This window comes from Cheilinus undulatus, linkage group 10 (assembly GCF_018320785.1).
Source record: "Cheilinus undulatus linkage group 10, ASM1832078v1, whole genome shotgun sequence".
In the NCBI taxonomy this organism is placed as follows: domain Eukaryota; kingdom Metazoa; phylum Chordata; class Actinopteri; order Labriformes; family Labridae; genus Cheilinus; species Cheilinus undulatus.
The window spans coordinates 7,555,065-7,576,527 of NC_054874.1; the positions used below are offsets into that span (position 1 = coordinate 7,555,065).

Consider the following 21,463-nt stretch of genomic DNA (forward strand, 5'->3'; position numbering starts at 1 on the left):
TATCAGCCATAATGTACACTTTAATATGAATTAGCCAAAATAAGCTCTTACTTATGCAGGATTTTCATTGTTTTTTTATTAAGTAAATGGACTGTGTTTATAAAGCCTTTTATGCAAAGCACATCCTCACAAATTCACACACTCAGCTACTCCAAACTAACCTTTGGGAGCGATGACCTCCTTTCCAAATTTTTCTTTTTTCATCTTTGTACGCTCTGATGGGAATTTTCCAGCTGTGAATTTTATTATTCATGCTGCCGAATCTAAAACAGCGTTACACACTTTAAACAATTTTGCCCTGCTGCGGTGTTTTGTGTTTGTTGTGGCGGTGAAACAGCTTACGGAGCAGCGTGCACAGAGCAGCCGTCCATTGACACTCAGCAGGATGTGATTCAGGAGCTGTCCTTGGTCCTGAAATCAACACAGGAGCTTTCTTCCTGCTTTCCCACATTTACACACTCAGCTGCTGTCCATGGTGCTGGACGACAGCACATTTCTAAAGGGCTTATTTTATTGCCTGCATGCTGCTTGACAGTATTTTATCAGAATTTTATCCCCTCCTCCCTCTTGGACACTTTTATGGCTCGTACGAGTAGAATTTCTGCCATTCTGCAGTCTTGTCAGTTGTATGTTTGTGGACAGCTTGCTGTTTAGTTTCACTCCATAAAAACCAAAAGGCCACACATTTTTTATTCACACCACTAAAAAGCTAAAGTGTTCTGTTTGTTAGTTAAGCTTGTATTACAGGCAGCATATTTCCTCAGTGTTTCATAATATCAGTCTGTTTTTCTCTGACTCATTCACTCCCCTGTTTGTATGCATATGTGTGCGTTTGTTTGTGTCACACACTGTCCTTGCTGTGTATTTATAGGTTGGCAGAAATGGAGAGCCAGAATTGTTCATTCTTCACAGATAGCCTGTCTCCTGATGAAAGTCTGTAAGTATGCTGCCACCTCATTACAAGCACAGCCTTTCTCTGGGACTGTGTGTGTGTGTGTGTGTGTGTGTTTAGACTCCTTTCCCCCCTTGATACATTGATTGCTTCTGTGTATAAGTGTGTTTGCTCAGGCTTGTGCATGCATGTTCGACTGTTAGGCAAATAGCGGGTAATCACATAAATAATCAAGCACATAATGAAAATGACCCACGGGGAGCAGCGTGTGCACACAGATTGAAGTCTTTCACTTTGGCTTGGGGAGACACAGATCCGCCGAGGAGAGAGAGACTGTGTGTGTACGTCTGCTGAATCTGCATGGGTGCTGGTGGATCCAGCAGTGAGAGGATAGGGATGTTTGAGGAGAATGAGGAAGCCAATAAGATCAGACTTCATTGTTGAAAAGTTGGAGACAAGCCAGGGTGGACAGAGTTCATTGTTGATGTCTTTGTTGGCTGTCAGCTTAGACTGTCATGATACAAAATTTTTGACTTTGATACAATTCCAGTGAAAAACAGGTATTTGGTACTTGTTTCCATACCAAGGCAAGAAAAAAGTCCTAAAAGAATAAAATTTTCATCTTCTTTATCAACAACCTGCAGTGCTGATACAGGAAAAGTTACAAATCATATACCAACACTTAAATAGTAAATACTTATGTCCTCTAATAAAGACCAGGAGTCAAACTGCATCCGGTCCCTGTATTACGGGTCGTGGTCAACACAAAATATAAGGGCCAGCCCCCCTTTAAAGGCTGGGTTTTATAAAGTATTAACATGCTAATTCCCCTGTGTTTTCACTTCAGACGTGAGTCTGTTTTAACTGGCACAGCTTTTCTTGACTTGATGGTATAGATCGCCCCTTGTGACGCTATCTGGCCAACCAGATAGCTCAGATCGTGTTTGTGAGCAAACCTGGAAAAACACAGAGAAAGACAGAGCAGGTCAGTAACATTAGAGATAATCATGAGAAGAAGACGGAGGTAAACAGACAGTTTCATCAGAAATGGACAGACTGTTAAATGTTACATTTTCCTAAAGTTATCTTGGTTTGACCCAAGCAGAGCAACACATAGTCAAAGTATGTACTGCAAAATAGTGCCGAAAAACAGAGGCTTTTGTAGCGTGCATTTGAGCCAGTTGTTTTTCAGCATATTTTTACCTAAAACTCACTAAAATATACAGAGAAACTGAAACAGTCTGAAAAACTGTGTAGACCTCAGGCTTGGTTGTTAACCCCAAACCAGCCTGTGTTTACACAGTGGCACAAGTGAATTGTGCTACTGCAGTGAAGCAACAACATCTGTGTAAAGCAAATCAGAAAGAACAGTCGTGAATTTTACTGGTGTTCTTAACCAACAAGAAAGCTAAGGATCTTTGGGGTTGCAAGAGGAGGTCGCCAGATGCCTTAAAAACAAATATTTCTTAAATGTGTTTTTTCCAACCCAATTTTATTGTAAACAATTTTTGGAACCATTTTTTTCTGCCTTTAAGTTTTAGTCTAGTTTTAGTTGATGAAACTCAAAAGCATTTTAGTCTTTAGTTTTGGTCAATAAAAAGTCAATAAAAAGTCCTCATATGTTAGTATTTACTTTTAGTCCAAGCATTTATTTTCTTGCCTAAACCTGGTACCAAATCATGGTAGTGTCTTCTGTGCTCCCTCCCAAACCTGGGGTCCCTGCTTCTACAGCAGAGAGGCAGAATAGCTGCAGATGCATTGTATTTTGACAGATTCATCCACAGTGGAGAAATTTCACAGATTTTAAATGTCTGACAAAAAATATATCACATTTTAGTCTAGGTTTAGTCATCTTGACAAACACTAAACCTACTTTTTGTCAGTTTTAGTCATCACAGATCTATTTTTGTTCGTCATGGGAAAAAAGGCTATCCACAAACATTTTTAGTCATAGTTTTAGTCGACGAAATTAACACTGCTGAAGACCCACTATTGCCAATATTATCCCCTTTTTACCACCCATTTTTACCCATTTTAACCACATTTGACTTTATGCCCGTTTATGCCAGTTTAACCCATTACTGCCCATTTCTGTCTGTCTACCTCAGTTAAACTATTTTTACCAGTTTAACCCACTTTTTCCTACCTTTAAATCCTATTTCACCAAATTGCCACCCATTTTTGCCACTTAAACCAATTTTTACCAATTTTTGCTTACATTTTTGCCAATTTTATCTTATTCTTGCCATTTCTAATCCATCTCTGCTACTTTTAAAATACCATTTCACCACCTTTTCCACCACCCTTTTCCCTCCTATTTTTAACCCATTTTAATTCAGTTTTTGAGAAAATGGATTTACATTTGAAGATGACTTTACACGATGGCATAAATTACTTACAAAAAGATATTACTTGCTTTGGTATATGTGGTTATTTTTCAGGTTAAATTTAAAACATGGATATCTTAGCTTAACTTTACAATGGATCATGATTTTGCTGACCTCCATGGTCCCCCAGTTTGGCTGGGCCCCAGAAATCTCTGCCATTTATCCCTCTTTATGGGCAGCCTTGGTTTCACATGACTATTCTTGAATGCGCATGGCTGTGTTCAACCAACTTCAGGTACAGTGAGGGTCCCCGGTCTCTGGCATCTTTATTTCAGAGGTCACAGGCAGTAAAGTTTGAGAACCCCTGGTCTAGATAACTAGTCCCTGAGGCAAAATAACCATAAATGTTGTAGCTCATCCCACAGGGATGTTTCAGTTTAATTGATAAAAGATTAAAACATTGTTTGTCACCAGGTCATGAAAGACATTACCTACAAATGTTTTAATTTTTATTACCTTGGCTTACAGCTTTCACATCAAGGGGTCCAGTTGTCTGAAATTAAGATGTTTATCCAGATCACTCGTGTTTCCCCACTTTGTTGAAACTTTCTTGAGCCACCTTTGGCATGACTGCGTTTTCGTCTGCATTCATCTCATACGCAAAAGATTGCCACAAAGCCCTCCTGTTTTGTTTCTCTACTAATATGAAAGCGTTGGAGTTGCTGTGTTTCATTAGCTTACTTCCTGAAGTTTCATTCGTGTTTCTGCTTGAACCTTTGAACTTGGTCATATGGCGCTGCAGCTGCACAGCAATAAGTAGAGGATCAGTTCGTCTCCGCTGTCATTCATCTTTGCAGACCTGGGTTGAAAAATCTGATTGTGGATTTGTTTTTTAAGTTCTGGTACTTTTGGTTCTGTCGAACATAAAACTAAAAGGTATTGTATTTTTCTGAAACCTGGTATTGAACAAGTATTCCAGCATCGGCAACCTTCCAGTCAGCTGTTTCCTTCTACTCTGAGTTGGTTTTTCCCTTTTTTATTGAGCTTTAAAGTTGAGATTGCATGCCCAGCAGCTCTGCTGTCTGCTCTTTTAGAGCCCCAGGTGCGTGCATGTGTCTGTTTTGAGAAGGTTGCTCATTATTTCTTGTCAGATGTGTTTTATATCTGTGTAAGTGCGTGTTTTGAGAGAAGGCTGTGATTGACACCACACTGAAAGCTCCCACAAAAGATTCCACAAACCCACGCCAGTCCTCAGCAGTGCAGCACTTTTTCCTGCTGACACTCTTGTATAGCACTGCGCATGCTTCCCGAGTGTTCCTTGTATGGAGCGTAGCCACAGAATTTTGTGTGCATGAGTGCATGTTCATATAGTTTTTGCATCCTTGTTTGTCTCTAACTCTGTGCCTAGGAGGGTTTTTTGTATGCATGACACATCACTACTACCCGTTGTGTGTAGCTGTGTTGTTTTTGTGCTCTTGTGCCCTTGTTTCCTGTTGTTCCTTTTCGTCAAACGCGTCCTTCTGTCTGTCAGCTCCTCTCTGTGTTTCCTGCTGCATGTCTGTGTATATGTTGCTGTGCTATCTGCTCCTACAGCTGGTGTTTGGCTGGCGTCGTACTGTTCCCCATCCTGAACCATGCAGCTTATGTGTACAGCCTTCACCTTTCCACTGCATGTGATAAGACTTCACTGTTGCTCCTTATTGCACAGCTTTTGACATAAAAATAATTGAACCACCTGTGGAACTTTAGCTCCTCCGTACGTAGGTGTGAAATGAATTCCTTTCAAATAATACAAACAGTGCTCTAGTCATGATAATGATTGAACCCTTTTTATGTTCTTTTGAATACAAAGATGCTGCAAGCAAACACTGTCTAACCTGCAAAAATACATCATTTTTCAGCAACATTTTAGTGAAGAATCAGTCAGTTAATAACCATTTGTATAGATCCTGTCATGCAATGTAATCTCAAGACACTTTACAAAGAGTGCAGGTCTAGACAGTACTCTCTATTATAAAAAGAGACCCAACATCAAGGCTGCCCAATGGAAAAGCTCTCTGGGGCCAAGAGTCATAGAGGAGCCCATGGAAGTTTGCAAGGATATCGTCTGTCCTAAATATAATCAATAATCACCCCAGTGATGTGTGTAAAATCACAAACGGTGCATTGTGACTACAATTTGTGCAAGATACTCTGTGCCTGAAACTCTGCACAAAGTTCACAGCATGCATAATCTATGGCACCGAAGTCTTTGATAGAGCCCACAGGCTATGAGAAGAATCCTTTTTAATATATTTACTTGCCTCCTTGATGTGCTATGTGTGCAAAATACAAACAGGTCTCTGCATCTGTCTGTTAGTTTGCTGGCATCCTCAGTCTGTTAAAATGACAGACAGCCTTTAAGATTTTCCATCATTCTTTAAAAAACATCAATGAAAGGGAATTTCCTGTTATCCTGACCTCTGAAATAATGTCAGAAGACTTGATCTATGACTGCATACAAATATCAAACGATCCACCATGTCTTTAGGAAACGGTATGGATCTCTGCTGAGTCCTAATATCCCTAATTTAAACAGACATTAGTCTGCTACTTCCTGAATTTATCCACTTCCTGTTGAGCAGCTTTTCAGATTATTTGCACTCACCCCGGCTGAGCATTCAGTGCTGGAAGTGACGTCAGTGCATATCCTCTCTTCTGTGAGGTGAGGTGTATAACACAAATGGAAGAAGAGTGGCACTATCCATAGACTGTAGACAATATTGGACGAAGCCTGAGTGATGCCAGCCGTTTGTTTCCTGAAGGGGGCTTTAAAGGCCAGTCCACAGCAGTCTCCATGTTGAAAATGCTACCTAAGGCCCGACACACACTAGACAATTTTTAAATCTTAAATGATTTTTAAAACCATGGGTGACCACAGACATGGGAACAGTTTCAAACGATTTTTCATCTTTAATCCTCTAAATGCACACACTAGACGACTCAGCCAGATTGTCAGATCACCGGAGACCACACACCTGCCGACCTGCCTATGACCTCACGTGATCACGTGACTTCAGAAAACAACTGTGAAAAAGCTCAGTCTAAAAATTGTGGAATCATTTAAAAAAAATGGTTCTTCATGTAAAATTGCTAAGTCTTTCAATATCCCACCATGTATGGTACAAACCATCATCAAAAGATTCAGATAATCTGGAGAAATCTGGGCACAAGTGACTATATTGGATGGTTGTGATGTTGGGGTCCTTAGGCATGATTCTGTGCTGGAAATCTCTGCATGGGCTCAGGACTTTCCAGAACTTCTAGAATCATTCAACACAGGTCACCATGCCATCCACAAATGTAAGATAAAGCTGGATCATAAAAAAAATTAAAAAATTTAAAAAAAAGTTGTGATCACAATTCAGAAATATCAGCATCTTCTGTAGGCTAAAGCTCATTTAAAATGGACTGAGGCAACATGGAAAACTGTTCTGTGGTCAGATTTTTTTTAAACAAAAATTTGATATTCTTTTTTGAAACCATGAACACCATGTCCTGCAGACTGCAGAGGAGGACTGTCCAGCTTGTTATCCTGGCACATACATCTCTGATGGTATGGGGTTTCATTAGTGCCTATGGCGGTCAGCTTACACATCAGGAAAGGAACTATCAATGCTGAAAAATAGATAAAGATTTTAAAGCAATATATGCTCCGGAGAAGTTTTCAAAAGCATTTTTAGTAACAACCTAAAGATAAGAAACTTATAATAACCCTTGAGAAACTTTATTTCTCTAATCAACCACTTAGAAAAATGTTCTCCTCAGCTGTATAGTCATGTTGGCATTAAGCTCTGAGGAAGTTAATTACAAGAGAGAATGGGTCTGTCTTATTTCTGGAGCTTGCTTTCATGTACAGAGCTAAATTAAGTGATAAAAAGATTCCCCAGGTAGAAATGTAGATGAATAAATCTTATGAAACTAATAAATGGTTATTTTTTTCTGTTCAAAATGATTTAGGAGGGTGATGTTAGGTTTCTCTTTAGAGTAAAAAAGAGATTTCTTTATGGTTTCTTATTAAATTGATATGCTTAATTTTCAGTACCCTTTTGGAGTGTTTGAATAATTGAATAAAAAACTACTTGAAGTTAAACTGGAATAAAATGTAAACGGGGTGATATCTTCAATAACACCTGCTGTAATATTTTATAATAAAAGTAAGTTTAAATTTTTATTGCCTTCTGAAAAAAGACTCACCAATGCATCAAAGGGTCAAGTGGGAGCTCCTAAAGAACCGGTCTTTGCTATGAATTTTAAATGGACTTGACTGTTTCTAATCCCCTCAAACGAGCACTATAAATATCCAGATAATGTATTATTTAGGATTACATTGCAAGCTTGATCTGTTCTCTTTGCTTTGGCTGTGCAAAGCGGTTTGTGTTGTGTCCTGAAGCTTTAAAGTAAACTATAAACTGACAAACAGATTTCTTTCCAATATTATAACTGCCAAACATTCACAGACATCACTGGTTTACAGCCGTAGGTTTGCTATAATTGTTCTTCTGTTCTACTGACAATAAAGTTTTTATTATTTAAGCAATCTTTAGTGTTCAGCATAAGCTCTGGTTCCAGTATTAAATCAGTGTTTAATGGTGCACTAAATATTTTACAAAACATGTCATAATTTTCCTATGTATCTGGCACAGTTCCTTCGCTCTAGTGTTCCAGCTTTTCTGCTGCTTTGCTTTGAATCATTGTCCATCCCCCTGCTTGCCTTGCCTTGCCATGGCCTACTGTATGTTCTGCCCCGAGCTGTCCTTGGCTCTGCTTTGTGCTGCTGTTGGCTGTGTGCTGGTGGCTCAGTGTGCTGTCTCCTGTGTGGGGGACTCAGGGATGAAGATCAGTACCTCCTGCGTCACTCCAGCCCAGCCCTGGACAATGACTCACCCTGTGGACAGCACATGCTGCTGGCCCACCTGGAGCACCAGGACAAGGAGCAGCTCCAACGCACCCTCGCCCGCCTGGAGAATGAAAACAGGTATGTAACTTAGACGAGGGAGGCTGGGGCATTACTCCTCAGGGGGGGCAAAGATGGGCTTGGATGTATAGTACAGAAAAAGGTAGATAAGTAAAGTAAATCAGATTTCTTATTTCGTTACAGTGCCCATAAAAAGATTTCACTCCACTTGGATGTTTTACCCTTTTATTGATCTTATAAATCAATCATGGTCAATATAATTTGGCTTTTCTGTCAAAAAAATCTCTTTAATGTTAAAGGGAAAACAGATTTCTACAAGTTAATGTCTCTTAATAGAAAGTATGTTATGTAAAATAAGTGACTGCATAAATATTCACCCCCTTAAACTTAATTCCAATCGACTGGTGCTAGTAGTTTCACAATTAGTGAAATAGGGATCACCTGAGTGCAGTGAATGTGTCTTAAGTGATTTTAGTATAAAGACACCTGTGTATGGAAGGTCCAGTCCCTGGTTAATTAGTATTCTTGGCTATGATAGCAACACTCCAAGCAACTCGGAAAAAAAGTTAACAAAAAGTATAAGTCAGGGGATGGATTAAAAAAAAAAAAATCCAAGGCTCTGAACATCGCCCAGAGTTCAGTCAAAGCCATCATCAAGAAATGGAAGGAATATGGCATATGTGTAAATCTGCCTAGATCAGGCCGTCCTTACAAACTGAGTGACCGTGCAAGAAGGAGACTAGTGAGAGGCCACCAAGACGCCTATGACTACTCTGAAGGAGTTCCAAGCTTCAGCAGCTGAGATGGGAGAGACTGCAGACACAACTGCTGGCCGGGTTCGTCACCAGTCAGAGTTTTATGGGAGAGTGGCAAAGAGAAAGAAAACTAATTAAATCTGGACTAAAGTTCACCAAATGGCATGTGGGAGACTCCATGGTCAAGTGGAAGAAAGTTCTTTGGTCTAATGAGACCAAAATGGAGCCTTTTGGTCATCAGACAAGACGCCAAACACTGCACATCACCACAAACACACTATCACCACGGTGGTGGAAGCATCATGCTTTGGGGATGCTTCTCAGCAGCCCGCCCTTGAAAAGTTGTAATGGTAGAAAATGAACGCAGCAAAATATAGGAAAATCCTGAAGGACAATCTTATTCAGTCTGTAAGAGAACTATGGCTTGGGAGAGAAGACTTTTTTCTGGCAAGACAAAGACCCAAAGCATACAGTAAAAGCTATACAGAAATTGAGACAACAAAGGGAATGTTCATGAGTGGCCAAGTCAAAGCCCAGACCTCAATCCAAGAGAGATTCTGTGGCCGGACTTGACAAGGCCTGTTCACACCTGATTGCCTTGCAGCCAGACATCTTAAGCAATTGTGCAAAGAACAATGGAGTTAAATTGCACTGTCCAGATGTGCAAGCCTGATTGAGACCCTTCCACACAGACTCAGTGCTGTGATTGCAGACAAAGGTGTATCTACTTAATACTGAATTGAAGAGGGTGACTATTTATGCAGTCCTTTATTTTACTTTACATATTTTTATTTAATTGAAATTAATTTGCAGAGATCTGTTTTCACTTTGACATTAAAGAGGTGTTTCATTTTTTTTTTTTTTTTGACAGAAAAGCCAAATGATGTTGACCATGATTGATTCATAAAATCAATGAAAGAATAAAACAACCCAAGAGGGTGAAAACTTTTTAAAGACACTGAAAGAGGATACAGCCCATTTATACAAGCTGTCCTTGAACTTAGGACTTCAGGACCTTAGTTCTCAGCTAGTGGGTTGGTACCTAAAAGTAGGTCACAATGCTATTTTTAGGGTCACTGGTATGTGCCTGGTAAAATTTGTGGTGGAAAGTCTATGACATCTTTTTTTTTGTTTGTTTGTTTGTTTTTTTAAGAAATGTCTCAACTTATGGTTTTATTATAAATTATATAATATATATTAATTATATATATTTATAATATTACATTAAAACTTCCCAATTTTTTACTAAAATATTTGGCTATGGTTGAAAAATTTAGGAAGTTTGGTTCATGATTTTTCATCATGAAGGTATGGGTGGGTCTTGATATTTACCCAGTTGAGAAGTACTGGTCTAGGACATGGTGTTATTTGTAGTGCAGTTAAGGTAAATCCTTCTGAAACAGCTTGATTGCTTGATTTTAGTATTTTACTTGAGTATACCACTCTAACAACCACTAGCCTTTTTAGTAAGCATTAAGAACTCTGGTAAATTTGATGTTTGGCCTTCAATAATTTTGGTTTGAAAGGTGGTTTATTTCAATAAAGCTTTGAAGACACCAAATTCACACAAGTATGGGTCTGTTTTGGTGTGTCTTCTGCTTTTCAAAGACACTCCGTGCATACAAAAAACCTATAGAGAAACATTAAATATCGCATTTACATCACACATTAGCTTTGCATTCATTTGCAGAAGTGTAAAGGCTGATCTTTCCTGCCCACTGTAGTTCAGATGTGTATTCTTCAGCGTCGCTGAGCGGTTCTGGCATTCAATAAGTGGTGCGAATTCATCTCCCCTGTCCTCTAATTGGTATCTAGAGGCAGCCTTCATGGGAATGATTCATCTGAATAATTCTTTCTTTTTTCCTTTTGTGTTGTGACCTTACTGAGCACACAGTGACACACAGTGAAAACGCACACGTACAGCTGCCCTGTGGGTGGCTGAAACCTTGACCTATTTATGTTTTTCTACACAGTATTCCCTCTGTTATGACTCTGCAGTCAGCTCCATTGTGCTAATTTACGATTACTGTTGCTCGTTTTTTCATTATGAACACTGAAGATATGCCTGAATTTTATTTTTGCAGAGCAGTCAATGCAAAATTAAAATGCACAATATTTTATCGTTTTGAAATATTCTGGATTTCTTAAATAGGGGTTATGCATCGTAGACACATAAAAGGTCTTACAGTAATAACTTTTAGAGGTTAATTAGGAACAAAAACAGTAGTATGGGTCCTATGTAGCGTAATAAATATCAATCTGTGAATGACTACAATTAAAAAATCCCATAATTTTTCTCAAGGAAATCTTTATAGGAGATTCTTGTCAATTCCCTGGAAATTCCCAAAACATTCTACAAAAGTTCTGACAGAATTTTGAGGACAATTGCTAAAAGTTTCCAAGAATAACAATAAATAATGTTTTGGAAAATTTCCTTAGACTTTCTGTTGAGGGTTCCTAGAAATTTCTTAAGAAGATTCCTAAGTTTTAAGAAGAAATTGTTCCAATTGCCTGGTGAATGATACTGGGTTTTTTTTTTGTTTTGTTTTGTTTTGTTTTGTTTTGTTTTGTTTTGTTTTGTTTTTTTTTAAGAAAAAACTAGGAAAACTCCTTAAATTTTCTGGGTTAATCCGAGTTTTCCTAGGCCAAAAACTACAACACAAGTTTTAGAGAAAATTCCCAAAAGTTTCTGCCAATTACCCAGGGATGGAAAGTTACTCACTACATTGACTCAAAATACTGTAATTGACTAGCTTAAGTTTAACCAGGGCACCTGTACTTTTACTTGAGTACAACACTCTTGCACTTTTTCCACCTCTGTTGACTAAACAAGGTAGAAACAAAATTAAAATAAAAAACTAATGAAAAACCCAGAACTATTATAACCTTGGTGGTATTTTAGTTGTTCCTAAAGGATGCACAGTGATCAGAATGCTATGAGCTTGTCTCTGCTTTGTTCTTTACAGAGGAGACCTCACCACAGATTTTCAAGAGTTGCTGCAGCTCTCTCATTTTTTTTGACACTTTAATGAAAAGTTTAACTATATGTAGTGTGAACCAGCATACACACTTTTAAAGTGTTAAATTTAACTCTATATTGGTTTAATTAAACACATCAATCTTGCTGTGTATTTTACTTCATTATAGAGGTGTGGCTTTATCTGAAAAACCTGGTTGAAGATTTGTTCTTTTTTTTTCTTGCCAAAAAAGAAAGTTTTCACCGTTTTCACCGTAAAAGTCTTCCGTGGCTACTCAGTACTCACTACTTCAAGTAAATCTTTAATTAAATACTTTTTAGTTTTACTTGAGTAGATTTATGGATCAGTACTTTTACTTAGGTAGATTTTAACCAGAGTACCTGTACTTTAACTTGAGTACAATAGTCTGGTGCCTTTTCCACCTCAGTTACCCCAGATAACCAATAAAGAACTCATCTAAATTCCTAAAGGGTTTGTGGGGAAAATGGAGAAAATTTCTTGATAAAATTCACTCATGTATCCAAAAAAAAATAAAAAAATAAAAAATTCAGTGCAAATCCCTGGTAAAATTACCTTGGGATGATGATGATGATGATGATGATGATTATCATTATTATTATCATTATGATGGTGATGATGATGATGATTATCATTATTATGATGATGATGAAGACGATGATGATTATTACCATTATTATAATGATGACGATGATGATGATGATAATTGTAATTATTATATCATTATTATTATTATAAAATTACCAAACATTTACACACATTAAGAACTCATGGATTTGATCAGTCTTTGTTTTGGGGTGATTAAGGTGCATTTTTGAAATTTCTCTCTTTATTTACATTTTTTTTTTTTAAATAAAGTAATTTAATCATGGATTTAATGAACAATCAATGTTATATTTTTATAGTTTTTGTTGGTCCTAATCAGAAAGTGGTAACAAATTTAGCACCTAAGTAGAGCAACATGATTTTTTTAGCAGTTAAATGAATTAAAAGACATTTAGTGCTGCTTCACAGCACAGCACAGTCAGCTAATTGCCTCAGTGTGACACACGCCAGCAATAGATGACTGTTTTAATGCAGCTTATATTCAGAATTAGAGTAAATTGCCTCCAGGCTTTAACATGCTGCTCTGGTTTTATGAATTTTACCTCAGAAATGCCAGATCATTATGTGTAGTCACATATCTGTCTGTGAAAGCAGAATAAAATGGCTTCGGTTGTGTGTGTACGCTTTGCATGCTGAGGCATCAACTGACTGTTTTCCCTCCATGTGTCCTCATCTGTGGGTCCTCAGGGTGCTGCAGGGCGAGTACAGGAGGCTGAAGTGGAAGCACGAAGAGGCAGCGTCGGTTCCCATGCTGACTGAGGCTGGAGAGGGGGGTCCGGGCTCTCTCTCAGCAGAGGGGCAGCAGGATGAGGAGCTCCTGGCTGAAGCACGAGTCCTACGGCAACACAAGACGCGACTGGAGACACGAATGCAGATCCTGGAGGACCACAACAAACAGCTGGAGTCTCAGCTGCGCAGGCTCAGGGAGCTACTGCTACAGGTAGATCTCTTACCAGGAACTGGAGAGTAAATATGTGCTCTAAAGTATTTGACTGAGGAAGACTTGGAGTTATTTCACTATTTTCACTTGTTGTTCACCACATGAAGAGGGAAACAAACTTTTTCTGTCGTACATTTTAGTCAAAAACATTCTCATTTATAGTAAAATAGATATACAGCTCTGTTTGGTGATGAAGGCTCTGCTCAAAGATGCCCCCTGGGTTAGTAAAGCAGCATGCTTTCATTTTCTTGGGAGCACAATGCTAAAACCCCCATATAGATAAATAGTTAAATGTCAACTACAGTGACATTTAGTTTGGCAGCAATCTGCGCCCTAGCAGCATAAAAATGAACATGAGGGAACAGCAAATGCTTTAGGCTAGAGAGGAGGAGACTGGGGTGGTAGAGGCAAAGGTTTGCTAGCAGCAGCACGGTGTGATCAGTGCGGCTCAGCAGAGATCTGTGGGAACGAGGGAAATATTTAAAGGGGCTGCCAGGTTAAGAGAAAGAGCTGTGATTAGCTGAGAGGTGAAGGTGGGCGTATGACTTCAGTGTCCTGCATGAACTAAAACTAAGCTTCGTCTATTTGAAAGCTAAGGTCACTGTTTTTTGTAGATTCAGTTTGAAAGTTTTCCAGGAGAAACACTATTCTACTGTCGATAAAAGACAGATACTGGTATTTTTCATATACAGTCTGAGTATTTGTTACCTAGCTGGATCTAATGCTTCAGTTATTGAGCTCCTCTCTTTTGTGGAGTCCCCCAGGGTTTTATTATGGGTCCCTTTTTTTTACCCTGTGTATGCAGGACAAATTATGTGTTAAAATAATATGAAATATCAGTGTTTCTGCAAGTGATAGGCAATGATATGCAAAGCGGTGACAGCTTTAATTTTTCTTTTTTATTTACATTTCGACTTTTGTTTGATTATCAGTGAAGTTTTACTTTGTTCGAAAACTTTATTTTGTAAGGTCAAGGGTTTTTTTGTTGATTTTTGACATCACTTCTTGCTTTAGGTTGTTTATGATAGCTGTTTTCCTGCCTTAAGATGCAAATTTTTCATTCAAATTATTCGCACGTTTTTTTCCAGTATGTAGTCAATGCAGGCTTCCATGCCAGCAGAGTTATTTCACCAAGCAGAAATGTGGCTGATATTTTTTCAAACTGTGGTCAATTCAAAACACTCGTTACCAAGTTTTAAGGCAGACGAAGGAGTAAAAACATCCTCCTCTCCAACACCACATGATGTTTGTCTTCTTTTCATATCTGTAGTCAGTGCTTGTCTTTTTGCCTTATATAGCCTGGTAAGAGAGGGAGCAGGCAGCCCGGCATGTCCGTGTGAATGTAAATGCACTATCCACACAGCTGGAGCTGTTTCTAAACTAACAGGACTTTACTGCAATGAAATATTCAACAACACAGTCTCCTCTGACCTCAGAGATACAGCTATTAAAAGCTCCAGATCAATCAGGTCACTGAAATTACTCCTCTGACCAGTCTGTAACACAAATATGTGAGCCAAGCAGTTCACTGTTAACTCCTCTCTCAACTGTGCCCTGAATATTATGATTGTTAAAAGTTAACATAGAATAAATGAAAACCCTGTCCCTCCTCTTAGCAGAATTGGCTGGCACAGTGAATGAAACAGTCTAATAAAAGGTGCTGACCTCCAGCCTGTGTGTAAAGCTGACTTTGATTGCGAAAAAGGGGTTAAAGTGGCAAAATGGGTTACTTCAATGTAAAGAAGAGCAAAAATGGATGGAAAAATTGTGAAAAAGGGTTAAGGAGGGGCAAAAGTATCAAAGTGGGTTAAAAGTACACAAAAATGTTGCAAAAATGGTCCGATAAAGTAGTTAAAAAAGGGGTTAAAAGTGGCAAAAGTATCAAATTGGGGACAAAAAAATGTGGAAAAAATGACAGTAAAGTAGTAAAAAAGGGGTTAAAAATGGCAAAAATGGGTTACTACAATATAAAAAGGGAAGGAAAAATTGTGAAAAGGGGTTTAAAGTGGCAAAAAGTATCAAAATGGTTTAGAGGACATCAAAATGTTGCAATAATGGTCAGATTAAGTAGTTCAAAGAGGTAGAAATGTGGGAAAAAGTTACTAGGCTGCAAAAATGGATGGAAAAAATTTCCAATGTGTTTGAAAATAAAAAACTTGCAAAAATAGCCAAATAAAGTAGTAGAAAGAGGTTAAAGAGTGGCAAAATGGGTTACTACAATGCAAAAAATTGAGCCAAAATGAATGAAAAATGGGATAAAAGTGGCAAAAAGTATCAAAATGGGTTTTGTGACAAAAAATGTGGACAAATTACGTTATAAAGTAGTTAAAAGGCGTTTAAAGTGGCAAAAAGTATAAATGAGTTAAGAATTACAAAAATGTTGTAAAAATGGTCAGAGTTGTTAAAATGTGGCAAAACTTAATTAATATGATGCAAAAATGGATAGAAAAATTTTCAAATGGGCTTGAAAATGACAAAAAAATATTGCCAAACTGGTCAGATAAAGTAGTAGAAAGAGGTTAAAGAGTGGGAAAAATAGGTTACTTCAATGCAACAAAACAAAGCCAGAATGAATGAAAAATGGGGTAAAAGTGGTATTAAATATCAAAACGGGTTATAAGTGACAAAAATGTTGCAAAAATGGCTAGATGGAGTTGTTAAACGGGTTAAAGAGTGGCAAAAACTGGTTAAAATTGGGGAAAAAAGTGTCATAAATGAGGGAAACAGTGGGGAAAAGGGTTAGACAATTGCACAAATTTATAATTCCATTATCAGATCCCAATAATAGTTTGACACACTTTTTAGCTCCAAAATGAAGTTAGCCAGGATGTTAGCACCAATGCTGCTGAATGAACACAGCTGCACTGATACCACTGATGAATCACAGCAGGGGAGGGCCCATTCTCTTGGATTTTCAGGGGCCCAGCCAGTTTTATGTGCAGGCCTGTGAATGGATGCCTCACATCAACATAATGTCAGCTTCTGCCATCCACTGTGCGGATTATAGATGTCATAGTCGTCACGTGTCTGCATGTGAAGCCATCATTATCAATGTTTCTAAGTCCTCCTTGTCATTCTACCTTTAAAGGCACAGATAAATTAAAGTTCAGTGGTGTCCAACCACAGCTCCTAACACACATTCTTTCAGTACAAAAAGCCATAGGTCCATGTAAAAAATGTAAAAGTGACAACTACTGTGAAAAAGTCAAATTTGAACTTTGAATGTATGCTATTGGTCGATGTAATGACCGGTAGTTGGAGCACAAAAGTGTAGTATAGAAAGAGTTAAGGTAGAGGATAAGCTTAAAGACAGCCTGTAGCATAATATAAAGGATTTACTGCAGTCTGAAGGAAAGGTGTGAAAAAGAGATGGGCAGGAGTGTAGGAGCTGACACACGGCGTTGCTGGGTTACTATAATATAAAAGTGTAAATTGTTAGCAAAGGGAGCACGGCTGCAAATTATGCATGCAGGTTGCTGAATAAAGAGAACGCAGAGGGAAGTGAGCCGCAGCAGGAGAAAGACACAAAGAAGGAGGGACAGGATGCTTCCTCTTTGGGTCAAAGAGTTGGAAATTCAAAAAGACTGTGCAGCAGCGTAAAAAATGCTGTTCAATTCCTTTTCTCCCGGGACCAATATCACAGTTTAATTTCCTCAAAATACAAAATCTGCAAAATCTGCCTTTGTTGTTGGGAGAAGTGTATGTATGAGTTCTTCCAGTCTCTGCAGACACCTCAGTTTCTCTGCACTACTGAACTTACACACCTCATGAGTATTGCTACACTGCTGCTAAAAACAATACAAAAGATATCAGGTTGCATGTATGTGGTATTTGGGAATACTTACACAATGCATCTTTGATTAGGATTGAAGCCCTTCCTCCACTTTTGTAAATGTGCTTCCAGCAAAGCTGCTGTGTTCAGTTCATTTCCCTATGCCTTTATGCGTCTATCACAGCACAAATCACACTAACCTGATGGTTTTGTTCAACAGCTGCCGGGCAAAATTGGCTTTTTTAAATGATTCTGCTCTGTGATGACTGCTGGCTGACTGCCATTACCTCTCACATTCTCATTACTATGTGAAAGGCTAAATGGCTCCGTAGGCTGAAACATGAAAGATATGAGCAATTATTTGGATTGAAGGATAATCTGTCTCTCCAAAATACAGCCCAAAGAAGATTCAGAGGCCAACGGATCAGAACCATCCACCTTGTCGTCACCTGTGTCTGGAGGAGGTCACCACGGGGAGCCAGCCAGCAGAGAGACCACTGACACTGAAGCAGCAGGTCAGTGATGCACAGTCAGTAGACACATGCTTGCTTAACCCCTTAAAAATCTGATTTTTATTCAAACTATTTAGTTATTTGGGAAAAAGAAAAAGGAAAGCTTTGATTTTTCAGGATTCTGAGAATCAGAGATCATAATATTCCATCAAAACAGTCCCTCAGCATCAAGAATCGTAGCCACACTCTAAATCCAGTCAAATATTTACTCCAAAAGCAGGATTACATCCATCAAGACCCATGGACGGGTGTATAATTTCAAATTTGCTGTTGGTGTTTTTCTTGACAATCTCCTGTATTTGCTGTAATAATGTAGTTATTTCCATGCCAATATTAGCATTGCTGTTTGGCAAAATGACCTTTAGCTTAACACGTCATTTGACCGGTTGGGGACTTTCTTACTTTGTTTAGAGCAGGGGTGTCCAAACCTTTTCCACAGAGGGCCACACACAGAAAAATGTTAGGATGGTGGGGCCACTTTCATATTCCTCGCCATGAAAATTTTAAAGTTGATAAGACTAATCCAATGTAAGTCAATATATGCTTAGCGATTTAGTATTCCTAAATGGCTAGTTAATGGCCGACAGGGCAATTAGGGACCATCATTTTCAGTAACTGGAGAGCCAATCAGATTTCAGGGGAACCCATTCAGACCTGGCTTCCTCTGGCTCTGCCCCTGAAAAGCTATTGGTGCTGCTATTTGCAGGGATTATCCATCAGGACATTAATAATCAAGATATCTTCTTGTCAAGACGTTTGTTTGATACAGTTAAGCACAAGCTTTGTGTTTTAATACAGGCCATATTTCATTTTATCACTTGAATTTGCTGCCAGGCAATCAAAAATAGGCTGAGGCCCATATTTGGCCCCCGGGCCATAGTTTGGACACCCCTGGTCTATAGCCTACAATAACCAATGAGGGCCTAGATTTAAAGGATTATTTCAGTGTTTTTGAAGTCTGTCTGTATAAGGCTGTAGCAGTAGTAGTGGCATTAGCCTCTAGTGATTTTAGTGAGCATTGCTCCTTTAAGAACGCTGGTTGTACTGGCCAGGAAGCTAGGCTATATAGCATGACAGATGGGTACAGTTTCACTGCAGAATTAAGCAAGTTTTTTTGTACAAATGGGCCACAAAACAATGTTGGATCCAGTGTACACACTATCAAATTTTTTGAAGCATAATATTTTTAACCCAGAAAGCCTCTGTGTTTTTTGTCACTGTTGTGAAATGCAGGCTTTAGCTATCAGTTACATGCTCCTGCATTGCATTGCAAATAGTGACAAAATCACAGAGGCTTTCTGAGTATAAAATAATATGCCTCAATTTTTTTTTTTTTAACGATTTTTTTTTAACTATTTATTTTTGGGCCTTTTCATGCCTTTATTAGATAGAGGTAAGACAGTGGATGGACTCAGAAACAGGGAAGAGAGAGGGTAGAGACATGCGGTAAAGGGCCACAGGCCGGATCCAAACCTGGGCTGCCTGCATACATGGGTAGCGCCTGAAACCACTCGACCATCTGCGCGCCCTCAAAAAGTTTTGACAGTGTGTACGTTGTAGCCAATGTTGTTTTGAGGCCCTTTTTTTTGTTGTTTTTCACTAAAAGCTTGCTAAATTCTGCAGCAAACATGTACCCATCTGTTAGGCTGTATAGCTTAGCTTCATGGCAGCTACAACCAGCAAGGACTTCTTAAAGGAGCAATGCTCCCTGAAATCACTGGAGGCTAATGCCACTACTACTGCGAGATACCTCATACAACTCATCTTCAAAAAAACTGAAATATCCCTTTAAATCCAGGCCCTCATTGATTATTGTAGGCTATAGACAAAGCAAGGAAAGCCCCACCTTGTCAAACGAGGTGTCAAGCTGAAGGTCAGGATTTTTGCTACTCAGCAATGCTAATAATTGCATTGCAGTGAGCATTGCTCCTTTAAGAAGGACTTGCTGGTTGTACTGGCCATGAAGCTAGGCTACACAGTGTAACAGATGGGTACAGTTTCTCTGTGGAATTCAGCAAGTTTATGGTAAAACTGGGCCACAAAACAATGTTGGCTCTAACTTACATTCTAGCAAACATTTCTGAAGCATTTTATTTTATACCCAGAAAGCCTCTGTGTTTTTGTCACTATTTTCCAATGCAAAAGCACGTAGCCAAAGTCTACATTTTAAAGAGTTGTTTCTTGGAACAGACTTGTTTGTTAAAGACACATCAATACTAGGTCTCTTACCCCACAAATTTAAGTTTATCAGAGTTTCAATTTAAAGCATTTTTATGATGAAATGAGGGTGACAAGTTGTAAGTTGGGGGCAAAGCAAACCGCTTAGCTTGATTCAAGTCTCCCTTTGATTCTAACTTCATCTGGCCAGAGGATGTTAGACACCAGTAGATCTGCAGGACTGAGTAAACTGTAAAACTGATCAGCACCACAACAGGTAAATCAGTAAACCATGGGAAAAATCACTTTTTTTGTTAAGTGCAGGGATCATACCTATAGTAGGTGGAAATTCTCTGATGATGAGTGCAGCATACAGGTCCTTCAAGAGCTGTAAACTTCCCTGCTGGTTCATCCCTAACAGCTGTCCCCTACTTCCTGCCCCCCATCTGGCATTCATGCATGATCATATTCAGTAATATTTATGTACATTGTAGCAGAAATTATTTATTTATTCCTCTATTTCTGTTTCAGTAATAAAGGTATTGATTCTGGACAGGATGATCATTAGAAGTATCACCTTTCCATAGAGCCTAAGATTGTGTCTCTATGTTGAAGCATTCAGGAGTAGCAGCCTTTTAATTGTAGGCATATGACCACGGTTAACAAGGGTTCTATTTGGGGTCTCCAGTTTGGAAAAGACTAGACTTTTCCTCATAAAAACAGGTGTAGAATACCCATTATCTTTTCTATTTTCATCATCTTTGAAGGTGAAGTAGCTAAGGCTTCATGCATTGGAGTTTCCAGCTAATACTTCCCAGCTACAGTCATCTACAGGCCTCTGATTCACAATAGAAATTCAGATATATAAATAAATATAAATAGATATTACTCAATACCAGTGGCACCTGTAGTGAGTCTGATAGTTTGGGAAGAAACTTTAGAATGCTAACTTTCTAAAGACACCTTGTTTGTGGTTGCAATCCAGTGGGTTCAGACACAGGATTTAATGTATTTTGGGTATGCCTGGGAAGGTGTTTTTGACTAATTTTCCCTGATTTCTATTAATCAATGTTCATGCATCCTCCTCTTCAATCCCATCTGTAAACATTCATAAAGGCATAACAATCTGTGCATGTGTCTGCTAGGAGATGATATGGAGCACGAACAGGACACGGTGCTGCAGCTCCAGGAGGTCATCGAGCAGCTGAGGAACGTCTTCCCCTCAGAACCGGGTGAGTTCATCCTGGCTGCACGGATCGCAGCAGCCGTAGCAATCCCCCCGCACTTCAGAGCCTGACTTTTCGCTCCTCCATCACCCGCGGGAGAGCAAGAGATGGAGAGGAGAGCAAATATGTACTGCTGTGGGTCGATAGTCGGGTGGGAGGGATGGAGAGATTAAATGGCAGAGAGGAGGAGTAAGATAAAGAGGAGTGGAGACAGTAGCATAGAGAGAGAAAGAGAGCGTTAGCTGTTCAAACTGTCCCGTCGCATTTAAAACGCAATTTGCCGGGCAGTTTAAAGCCTGCAACTTGAACAAAGAAAGGGATTA

The 21,463-nt window shown here is 38.9% G+C and overlaps 1 protein-coding gene across 3 annotated transcripts in view; it reads left to right on the forward strand.

Annotated features, from left to right (window-relative positions):
* The window catches only part of drp2 (dystrophin related protein 2), a 368,464-nt gene that overhangs the window by 341,724 nt on the left and 5,277 nt on the right, over positions 1-21,463 (forward strand). For 2 of the 3 annotated variants that reach the window (XM_041797456.1, XM_041797457.1), the window contains 5 exons: positions 872-937; positions 8,090-8,236; positions 13,221-13,473; positions 17,643-17,760; positions 21,060-21,146. In XM_041797456.1, the coding sequence (XP_041653390.1) occupies positions 872-937; positions 8,090-8,236; positions 13,221-13,473; positions 17,643-17,760; positions 21,060-21,146 (671 nt within the window). Of the gene's footprint in view, positions 1-871; positions 938-7,904; positions 8,237-13,220; positions 13,474-17,642; positions 17,761-21,059; positions 21,147-21,463 lie in introns of those variants that run through there. The other variant, XM_041797458.1, reaches the window with a different exon arrangement.